The 12,020-nt window shown below is 36.5% G+C and overlaps 1 protein-coding gene across 1 annotated transcript in view; it reads right to left on the bottom strand.

The window, feature by feature from the left end:
• Positions 1-12,020, bottom strand: part of LOC144956018 (uncharacterized) — a 63,170-nt gene that overhangs the window by 41,232 nt on the left and 9,918 nt on the right. The window contains exons 5-11 of the mRNA XM_078886306.1: positions 11,395-11,478; positions 10,874-10,978; positions 7,212-9,008; positions 4,373-6,169; positions 3,114-3,215; positions 969-1,082; positions 254-442 (exon numbers count right to left, since the gene is read on the bottom strand). Of these exons, the coding sequence (XP_078742432.1) occupies positions 254-442; positions 969-1,082; positions 3,114-3,215; positions 4,373-6,169; positions 7,212-9,008; positions 10,874-10,978; positions 11,395-11,478 (4,188 nt within the window). The remainder of the gene's footprint in view (positions 1-253; positions 443-968; positions 1,083-3,113; positions 3,216-4,372; positions 6,170-7,211; positions 9,009-10,873; positions 10,979-11,394; positions 11,479-12,020) is intronic.

Below are 12,020 nucleotides of genomic sequence, written 5' to 3' on the forward strand. Positions count from 1 at the left end.
TCAACAAGTTTTGTATCTTCAAAAATAAAAATATGTTTTAAAAATAAATTTACTAACACTCTCCTAAAACGTTGTATGAGGCTTTATACAAAATCACTACTATGCAATATTACTTACAAAAGCTATTTTCTAACTTAATCAAGACTTTAAATGGAGCACAGACACAAAATTTAAAAAATAATAATAATAATAAACAAAAACAAAAAAAAAACCAACAAAAAAGACAAGCAAACGATTTAAAATTTCTATTCACCTTCAAATCAGCCTTCAAGTTTTCTATAATCCTACTCAGACGTCCTTGCTCCTCTTTCTCTGTCACCAGCTGACCTTTGACCTCTGTCAGCTGCCCCACCAACTGCTCCACATCTTTCCCGGCCGTTTTCACAAGACCTTTCTCCTTCTCCAGGTCATCCTGGGTGCTGTCAAAGCTCTCCTGAAGCATCTAATTTGTAAAAATAATTTTTGTTTTTTAAATTGATGCCATGCGTCTAGGTAAAATACTCATAACATAACATCCACCAGCCAAATTAAACATATCAATACACAAAACTCTATGCAACCTTTAACTTTTATAGTGTGATTGATATATTTTAGAGAGAACTAATCACTAACAGGTTGTCTAATAACAATAATAAAGAGCTGAGTGACATCATCTTCGTTCCCTCTATCTATAAATACATCCAAAGAAGTTTTTTTTTTTCCATTCACGAGGTTCCAAGCCAACAGCAACATGTAACATGAAGGACAAAATATGACAGGACACCTGCTCAACTTTTTTTCTTTCTTTTTTCTTTTGATAAAGACACACATATTACAGGACAACTACTCCTTTCACACCTGGGCATGGTGAGAAAATGTTAATAAAGAACCTTTCGCACTGCCAGCAGTCGGGACTCGAACCTTGGAGCTGCAAGGACACAAACTTCGAACCATAAGATGATAACATGTGTTACACCCAACCCACCTACCTTGTAGTTATCCTGTAGAGCTTTGAGTTGATGAGAAAGATGGTTGTTGCTTTCGTCAACCTCCTTATCCTTGTGTTCTCTCAACTGGGCCAGTTCTAAGTTCTTCGTCTCTAGCTGGATAATACAAGACCCATTTCAATATCATCAGATTCAAACTCTCTCCGTCCACCCTCATTAAAAATCAAACAAATTTGTTCAATTTTCCATGCATATGAACCCAGAGAGTTAAAAGAACCCCATTGATTTTAAAACATTTTTATTCATTTTTTAATTCAATTCAGAAATTTGCCAGATATTTTAAGCACATTTAGTTTCTGAGACACCCTTAAATAAATCACTGCTGATAGTGGAAACAATAGTGAAAAAGGAGGAGGAAAATTTTGGATTGCCTATGAGGCCCTTATTTTACTGCATTAAACCCTACTTTTCCTTTTAGAGCAACTGAGATGATAATTTATCATTGGCATTCTAGTTAACTTATGAAGAGTGGGAAACTGCACCTGTGTGTTCCACCACACATCAGACTCTCTCATTACCAGTACATTGGTTGGGAAGGGTGTGCGATTAAGCGGAGTCGACTGTATATTAACTTTGATAATCACACTTAAAGATTTAGTCAAATACATGAAGTTCAAGCTCAATTTTTTTCTCACAAATTATTATACTTTTTAAAACCCCTCCATTAACTCACTCAATCCTAGAGATTTTTGCTACTTTTCAAAACTGGAAAAATATTGTATTAAAAATGAGCATGTAAGTTAGTTTTATTCAACAATCATTAACATGTAAAAATGAAAAACATTAGCTTTGATACTACGCCTATAATTTGTCTCATAAAAATGGAACAAATAGGCATGGAGTAAAAGTAACCCGGGGTGAACAACGGATATAGTCAGTGTTAGGGTTGAGTGAGTTAAAACAGTCATTTTTCATATTATCATATCTCTGACCGGAAGCCTTGCCTGCTGGCAAGGAACGGGCAATCAATCCCAGGTGTGTGTGAGAATTTTCCTGATCCCCAATCGCTTGGTTGGTAGAGCATTCGCTTCACATGAAAAGGGAATGAGATCGATCATGGGTGCAGTTGAGATTTTTTTCTGACCTCCCCGTCCACACAGCAAAGATTGGGTATTTGGGTCTGTAAGATCTGGAGGACAGTACTTTGCAATAGACTAGCGTCCTATCTAAAGGGTAGCAAGCAATTGCTATTGTCTGTTTCATGGTAAAATAAACTGGAATAAACTCCGGATCCATGGGCTCTGAAGGACTACCAGTTCACTAAGAAATGATTAAGTGGCAGGGTGTCTTAAATCAGGCAGAACTACTTTGCACAAGACTAGCTGCTACTGTCCATTTAATGTTATGGAAACTGAAAAAAACATGTTTAATGAGCTCGCTATGGACTTTAACTCTTTCAGCGCCATTGGCCGCACTGTGAGGCCAGAGCAGAATCTGTTCTACTGGCCAATGGAGGCACAGTGAAGCCGGTCTTGAAAGGCAAAAATAATAATATAATCCAGTCCAACTTTCCACAAAAGTACTGTAAATTGAACCAATGGTATCATTTCTCTTATCAGAACATTCAATTGGCCCTAGGGGGGTATTTAATTGAGATTTTGCGCTGAATTTGAATGTCACTTTGTCTTAGCTTGTCATTCTCATGCTGCCTCAATCAGGTGTCAGCCATTTTGTTTGTTTATTGCTTTAGGTCTCTTCCAACACAAATGAGGTTATATGAGAGACCGCTGAAACAAAAAAACAAGCAATCTAACAAAAATAGTACAAATGTAAATCAAAATCATAACCTAAAGATATAAGCTAAATTATAAAACAAGAACAAACAGGCAGAAGATTTACAGAAAAAAAAATATCCCTGTCAAAATACAATCACAAACCAAAGAAGCAGGATAGGCTAGTAAAGAGAAGAAGAAACGACATCACTATCGGATTGTACACCCATGCGAACATCATAGGTATATGATTCAAGGGTGATGCTCCCATCCAACCACCCGCTCAGCCATTTTGTGACGGAAATGCGAATATAACCTCAGCGCCCAAAGTAAATGACCAAAAAAAAAAAAAAATAAATAAAAAAAAAAAAATAAAAAATTTTTTTCATAAAATAAAATAAAATTTGTGACAAACCTCTTTTTGCTTTTCTCCGAGCTCTCTTTTGCTTTTGATGACCAACTGTTTCAGTTTGGCGTTGATTTCTTCTTTCTCTTTTAATTTCTTTGACAAAGCTTCCTGATTGGAAGAAATGAAAAAAAAAAGGTGAAAATTTATCATGTCGTATCGTATCAATTCGGATCGATTAAGAGCAATAGGTTCTAAAAATCTTTAAATGCTCCATGTAACTTTTATGCATAGATAAAATTTATCAATTATATAAATAGTATTCAATGTCAATGAATTGATAATATTGAGAATGAAATGTCTAATACATAAATAAGTGTCATATTAAATATTCGTAGCATAATTAACTCTATTTATATTCATTTAGCATGTCCAACTTGTACATTCGAGAGTTTCAAATAATTGATATACAAAATACAATAATATCCAATGTCATGTTACATTATTCGTCAAAATAAAATATAATGTTTAAGATCTTTATCAATGGCATTCTTAAAGTTAGTAATTGAATGAAATCTTTACTGTTCATTAACTATATAAATTATGATCTGCCTGATCCTATAAATTCTAAATGATTTATCTGTGATTCTAAATTAGGTTATCATTGCTTTTAAAAGTGTTTTTTTTTGTAATGTTAGCAAGTCTTTGCCTCACGTATGTGTAATCTAATGCAATAACTCTCACATTCGGATTGGAAGGTTATGGATTCGAGTCCTGCTCTGAGCAGCACATAGCTGAGTCCTTGAAAAAGGCTCTTTCAGGCTTGCCAATTCAGAAAGGGGGGGGGGGGGGGGGGGGGGAGGAGGAATTACACAGAACATTTACACCGACAAATCGACCAAATCTGAATACTGGACTTCAGTAACAAGGCATTGAGACATTTTGAAATAAATGACAAGGCTGAACTTTTGGCTTCCGTTTGTCCAATGATTGGAAAATTTAAGGTTTTTAAACTTACTGAATTCCGTACATATATATGGAAAATCAGCAACCATGGGCTCTTTACTCATATTCTCTCACCACACTCAAGTGTAAAATGAGTACCTGATCATTAACAGCATTGTCTCTGTCCAAAAAAATTGCAACATTGCCAAACTGGCAGCATGTCTCATCCTACATGCTGTTGGCTAGGGCCCTCTTGTAAAGCGATTTGAGCATTTTTAGTGAATATTGAACTATATAAATGCTCAAGTTTTGTTTTGCGATCGCATAATTAATTCTTTATAAGTATCAAGTCTGACACTGTGTTACAAAATGTATCCACTCACCCCTGCTGCATTGTTTGCTTGTGACGTCTCCTCTTCCTTCTTCTTGTCATTTTCAGACAATCGTAGTTTCAGTGTGTTATTCTCTTCCGTCAAGCTATCAACCTCTTCCTTGTACTTGCTTTCACTGGCTTCAATCACGCCTTTTTCTTGCACAACGCTCTGCAATCTACTTTCAATGGCCTCGACATTTTCTTGGTATTCTTTAATTTTGTTTACTAGCTGCTCCTTCTCCTTTCTCAGATCCTCCACGTCTTTGGCAAAAGCTTCACCCGATTTCTCTTGCTCTTCAATTCTTCTATTCAGTTCATTTATGTGTTCCTCCAGCTGAGCTTTTTGTTCAGCACACTGCAAATTTTCAGTTTGCATAACTTCTATCTGACTTTCCAAATCTTTCTCGCGAAGACTGATTTGTTCTGTGCTTGTTTTAACCTCCTCCAAATGCTTAGCTTTCTCATCACGTTCAAGTATAACTTTTTCGAGCACACCTTCACTTTCTTCCTTCAGCTTTGAGAGTTCTTCATTACTGGATTTCAGTTCTGCAATTCGGGACTGGTACTCTTCAACAATTTCGGATAGCTTTCTCACCTCATCCTCTTTCTCCATGATTGTCTTCTCCAATGTTGCAACCTTTTCTTGCTGTTCGAAGAAGTCCTGCTTTAGTTTGTCTGATTCGTGTGTTAACTTTTTCAATTCTTCTTCAGAAACATCGAGGGACTTTTTCCTTTCCTCCTCCAATACTTTGATCTGTGACCTTACCTCCTGCAACTCATTTTCTGCAACATCTAATTTCTCATTCAACTCCGCCACTTTTCTTAGCTCAATAGTCAAATTCTCCGTCACCGAGTCCTTCTCTGCCAATGCTGTGTCTAACTTCTGTTTTGACTCTTCTTGTTTACACCTCTCTTCCTCCAACTCTTTTCCCAGTAACCCTTTTGCATTCGTCATAGATTGAATCACCTCTTTCTCTTTCTCCAGATCAGCACTGAGATCCGACACCTTTAGGTTTAGAGATGATATTTCTTCATTCTTGTGATGTATCTGTTCCATCAAGTCAGACTTGTAGCTCTCTACAGAACTACTGCTGTCTCTGAGAGTTGCATTTTCTTCTTCAATCAAACTCAGTCTTTGTTTGAAAACTTCTAGCTCCCTTTCCGCATCATTTCCTTTTTCTGACAAATTTTCATTTTCTGTTTTCATCTCTGCTATGACTTTCTCACTCTCTTTAACTTTGGCCTCAAGATTGTCGACTTTCTGTTCCGCAGATGACAGAGATTGTTCTACAGTTTCTAATTTTTCTTTTAATTCTTCCTTGCACTTAACCAAGGTTTCTTCAGAGTTATGTATACTTTCAGAAAATTGTTTGCACTTCTCTGTCAAAGATTTTATTTCAGTATCTTTCTCTCCGATGACAACAGAAAATTCATGATTTTTTTCTTCCATTGTTTTAATTTCCTCCTGACAACCCTTTATATTTTTCAGGACATCCTCTTTATCTCTCAAATTATTTTCACTTTCCGTTTCTACATCTTTCAGCCTTCCACTTAGTTTTTCATTCTGTTGTTGCAGATCGAGATTTTCAGTTTCTAAAACCTTCTTCTCTTCAAACAATTTCTTATTGCTTGATTCCAAATCAGTCACACTCTCTGCCAGACGTGCCTGCTCAGTTTTTAGGTCTTCAATCTGGGAGCTGTATCCAGAGGCGTCAGCATCTTTGGAAGTCATCTCACTATCCAACTGCTCCTTCACAATCTCATACCGCTTTTTTGAGTCTGTTAAAGAATTGGACAATTCCAAAACCTATAAAAAAAAATATTGAATGAAACAGTTGAGTCATCCAATGGATACAAAACATGGAACATTTCTAAAGTGTTCACAAGAAGTCATTGAGAGACTGAGTTCATGGAGCTAGTTTTCATAATAGTTAATATAGCACAAAACAGAATAGTGATAATTGCTTGTCACCCATTACACAAAACTTGTTTATTGTACAATTATTTTTTATAAATACCAACGTCCCAATCCTAGGCCATTCATTTAATAGTTTATCAATTACTTAACCCAAAATATTGGATGTTAATGGTGATTGACATTAAGTCAAGCTAATCTACGACAATAAAAACATCTCATATATGCAGTAAATATTTTATGCTGACTGGCCTGTGACAGAGACAAGTGAAAATAGAGATCCTTCATAGCTGTCCAATACGCCAGTGGACATAAAAGTCAGTACGTTATGGTGATGATAGTGGTAGTTAATTTATTTAACAATTTCTCAAATAAGTCCATTGCTTACAATTGCTAAAAAAAGGACTCCAAGTGAGGCTTGCACCAGATCCCAAATGGTCTCATTCTAGAACAAGTACACAAAACTACATGGAAGGGAGAGAAATATAGGGCATGGAGAAGTGCCAGATGAATAAAAACTCAGAGAGTCAGAGCCAAACTCGGGATGTAACTGACACGACACACTCCACCTGGCTGAGAGAGAGAGAGAGAGAGATCAGAAAGCACTAGCCACTGATCCATCCACCCTCCTCACGACTGGATGGCTCAGTGGCTAGTGCGACTGTTCACTGATATAAGTGCCTGATCCACAATTTACAATTTTTCTGAATGGAAGGGGCAAGTAGAGCAAGACGCTTTGAGAATTGGATGGAAAGTGCTTCGCAAAAATACTATATTACATGATCACCATTAAAATGTTATAGGGGGGTCGAAAAAAATATTAAAGGAGGGCCGATATAGAACCCTGCTCTGAAAAGAATTCACTCACTGTACACAGTGAACAGCACAAGACCTAAATCAAAACAAACAAAAATATTTGAAAAAAATTACTTACTTGATTTTCCAACTCCAAAGCATAGGTTCTTCTTTCTTCAGCTTGCTTCTTGCAAATCTCCACTTCTTCTCCTGCATCTTTCACCGTAGTCTTAAGACTTTCAATCTCAGTTTTGTAACCATCAATCTCTTTCGTAAATGCTTCCATCTTTTTCTCAGATTCGTCAGCCTTTTCCAGCCGAGGATTAAATTCATCCATGAGAGCCTTCTCCTTTTCCTGAGCCAATTCCACTCTCACCATCATTGAATCCCTTTCCCTCTCAACCTCCTCTTTCTCTTGTTGAAGTTGGCCCAGTTCCCTCCTCAATCCTTCCACAGTGATAGAACCATCAGCTTTAGCAGAGAGAACCGAGTCGAGCTCTGTCTGCAGTCTGTTCTTCTCCTTGATAATATCATCAATCATCACCCCCATTTCTTTCATCTCAGCGGCTGTTGAGTTATCCTGAGAGGACATTTTAAACACTTCATCTTGCAAGGTGTCGCGTTCCGTGATAGCCTCGTTGAGCGATGACATGAGATATTCTAACTCCTTTCTAAGAGAGCTATCCCTGTTCGTACTCTCTTCCAACTCTTGAGCTAGATGGTCCCTTTCCTCTTTTAGCATCGCCATCATATTTTCCCATTCGCCCAATTGTTGCTGCAACTCCTCAATCTCAGACTTTAAACTCTCCCTCTCTGCCTGAACCTCTTCCAGTTCAAAGGTCACGGTATCGTGTTTATCCACTAATGTGGCCATTTTCTCTTCCGATCTCTGTAATTGGCTTCTTAATTCATTCTGCTTGTCTTCTTCCTCTGAACTACCAACACTACCTTTCCTTGAGTTTATTTCTCTCTGAAGTGAATCACATTTTATTTTTAATTCGTCTTTCTCTTTTTGCAATTTCTCAATTTCTTCTCTCAGACTTCCATCCTCTGAAGCAACATGACTAACAACTTCAATGGGTTTCACCAAAGTTTCTGTATATACATGAGCACTTTGTTCTTCTGATTCTACAACTGAAGCATTTTCTTTCTCACAAACCGACTCCTCCACATCTTCAATTTTCTTTTCTGTCTTGTCATCTCCACCCATGCCAGCTGCTTCAAGCTCTGACAGTTTGAACCTTGCATCTGCCAATTCTTGCTTCATATTTTGAACAACACTTAAACTGAATTCTTCACCTAAGGAAGCTTCGTAATCTGAGATTTTACTCTTCGCCGATGCCAACTCAAATTGTAGGCTCTCGATTGTATCAGTCATTTTATCATCGGATGAAAGATTTTCTTTATCATCTTTAATGGTCTGATTTTTTGTTCCAGCCTCAGTGTTGTTGTCATTCACTAGCTTCTTGATTTCTGCTTCCATGCTGTCAACCTTACTTTCATACTCAGAGATAGACAATTCGTGTTGCTTTTGCAAATTCTCAACCTCCAATTTCAAGTCTTCCGTTTGCTTCTTCAAACAATCAGCTTGACTCGACATCTCACTGTACGAAAGTTCTAACTCTGTTTTCTCCTTCGTAAGTTCTTCCAGCCTTGAAGTCAAATTTTGCATTTCTTTCTCTGAGTTCTGCAAATTAAGAATTTCCTGTTGCAACAAGATGACTTGCTCTTTCCTTTGTTCATTTTCAGAAATTGAGTCTTCTAGTCTTGCCAAAGAATCTTCTTTTTCTTTTTTAAATATTTTCATCTCCTCTGTCAGTTTGGCATTTTCTTCTTCTAATTTAGAGTTATGTCCCTTTTCTGACTGAAGCTGTGCAGCGGCTTCTTCCAAATCTTCTATCTTGATTTGCAGAGATGACTTGTCAGATATCAAAGTCTGAAAATGAAGACGAATGGGAAGCTATTACAAAATTATTTTTTAAAAAAAATGTTTTCCTATAACCTGACTTGTAATTCTCCCCCATGTTCGATGTAAAAAGAAAATATTTTACCCCTCAAGTTTGCCTAAAAGCATGATAAATCACAAAACTTGTTGAAAACCTAAAGGAATAGTTTTTAAAAACCAAAAAAACCCCCAAAAAACAAGCTTTTATTTAGAGCAATATCGACTAAATGTGCTCAAAGTGCTTTACAAGAGATCCCATGCTAACATCAATAATAATAATAATAATAATAATAATAATAATAATAATAATAATAGATCTTTATTGTCCATAAATATGGCAATTTGTCATTTAGTTACACTTGTTATAACGTTATATGATAACTATAACATTGAACAGATATTTCACTCCTACTTATTCTCTCTCTCTCTCTCTCTCTCTCTCTCTCTCTCTCTCTCTCTCTCTCTCTCTCTCTCTCTCTCTCTCTCTCTCTCTCTCTCTTCCTCTCTTTCTTTCACGCGTACGATATACACAACATAAACATATTCATTTCATTTTCAATTCGTTACATTTTCGGCAATTCAACACTAAATATTATCATCATTATCAATTGGTCACTTAATCTAACATTAAATAAATTAATCAGTTAATCAGTCAACGAATCAATCCTTGGTTTTTCTGTACAATATGAAATATTCAACATTTTTATAGCTGATGGAACCAATGTTGATTTATATTTGTTAGTTCTACATTTAATCTGACAAAACCTTCTCCCAGATGGTAACATGCTAAATTCATGGTATAAAATATGTTTTTTATTGTTGGTAATTGAGAATGCTTTCCTTTCTATTGCTTTTCCATGAATTCTTTCTACTCCATCAAGAGGATGGTTTATTATTTTTGATGCCTCTTTGTAATTCTAAATCATCATACAACGCTTTATATAATATTAAGCGAAGGATAGGTCTTCAATCAACAAATCGCGAAATAAGATGAAATTAGCGGTGCAATTTTGTGTCGGAAGTAAACATAGCCGCCGCCATTTCGATTTCCTTGAGACAAAAACATTGATACGAACGATTTTTCCGAGGATTTGAAGCAGAACTCTCAACGTTAAAGTTTGAAGTACATACCATTCATTAATACGAACAATCATACAACGTTTAATACATAAATGAGATAAATGTTGTCATGAAACAAATAAATATCAAAAGAATTCATCACATAGGTGTAACTGTGCGTCGCTATTCAGCGCCGCCATTTTGAATACCTAACATGTAGGACAAGTCATGATGCCTGTTAGACGATATTAAAATTTTGGGGGGTTTTTCGACAGAGATAGCGCTGTTAATGGCCAGGTACTCATTTTATACCTGAGTACAGTGATAAAACGTGAGTAAATATGCACCCTCATAGAGTCACTTGAACCCAGGACCTTCCGATCGAAGGTGAGCGTCATATTTATATTTTTTACAGAGCTAGGAACCATCTCTGTCCCTTTGCTTGTGAAGCAAGTGCTCTACCAACTGAGAAATTGGGACCCCCAAAACCATGCACAATCGCTATAAATTATTTCATTTATTTAAAAACAAAACGAAGGTTGAACCCTTGAAGAAGAGGAAGAAGAGGAAGACAAAGGAAAGTTTGGATGGACAATATGAAGGAATGGACAGGAATGAAGATGGAAGAACTCTTGGAGAAGGCCAACAATAGAGAAGAATGGCAGAAAGTGGTGAGAGCTGCATCGTGTGTATTCCCCCCCCCCCCCCCCCCCCCCCCCCCCCCCCCACCCTGACGATCATCAGATCATGGGATGAATGAATGAATGGAAAAAAAAACACCAAAAAACAAGCCAAACCTTGTTTGCTTCCAGCAGTGATGAATGATCTTGCTGTAGACACTGTAAAGTACTAGTTAGAGTCTCGTCCTTCATGGTCATACACTCCAGTTGCTCCTCTAACTCCTGGTGACAAAGTGTAATGGCAATAATCTTATATTATTTTGTGCCGATGTGGTCTTGAGGTATCATATTCATCATTACCTTTATCATTATTATCATTATCATCATCATCACCATCATCTTTATCATATTAACCATTATAATCCTCATCAACATCATCATCATTACCTCTATCATCATCATCAACACCATCATCGTCATTATCATCATCCATACCAATACATCTTTACCTTTATCATCTTAACCATTATAATCCTCCTCCTCCTCCTCCTCATCATCATAATTATCATCATCATCAATGAAACCATCATTAACATACATTTTTCAAAACTAAATGTCATTGCCATTCATAGAAAATCACCACTTGTCTAAATAAAAATTCAATAGAAATCATGACAATGATAATCCTTAAGATCTACCTTATTCCTTTTTTCATATTTCACATATTTCTCACACACGACCGTTTTCTCTTGGTCCAGTTGATGGCACTTGTCTTCCAGTTCCTGAGGAAATACACAATGCAACTGCGGTAGCAATGGGATATAAAGCTACAGGTAGCTCAATGAGCCAATGAAATGGAGAGTAAAATAGAGATCTGCCTATTGATACAAAAATTCCGTAATTTTTGGTTCTGACCGGAGAAATATATAAAGAACTTTAATTCAATCCTATAGCGTTGAGTAGACAGTAGATATTGTTTGCAACTCTTTGGATAGGGTGCTAATCTATCATAAAATACAGACCTGCCCCTTTGAAATGTGGAAAATTCGTAATTTTCACAGATAATAATAGAGTAGACATTTTAACGATCTTTAAAAATTACCGATTTGTCCTCAATACATTAAAATAACGCTTTAAACTCAATTCTATACCAGCTCTGGCACCAGAGCAGTTTTCAAGATGCTTTATTGATCATTATATCTTTCTCCAGTTAGAACAAAAAATTCGTAAAATAACGAAATTTTTGTACTAATAGGCAGGTCTTCAATCTTCAATGGCTTGCATTGGCAAAAGGCCACACAGGCCCATCACTGCAAATGTTCCA

This window comes from Berghia stephanieae, chromosome 10 (assembly GCF_034508935.2).
Source record: "Berghia stephanieae isolate SIO BIC M18660-M18661 chromosome 10, UCSD_Bste_1.3, whole genome shotgun sequence".
NCBI classification, from domain to species: Eukaryota; Metazoa; Mollusca; class Gastropoda; order Nudibranchia; family Aeolidiidae; genus Berghia; species Berghia stephanieae.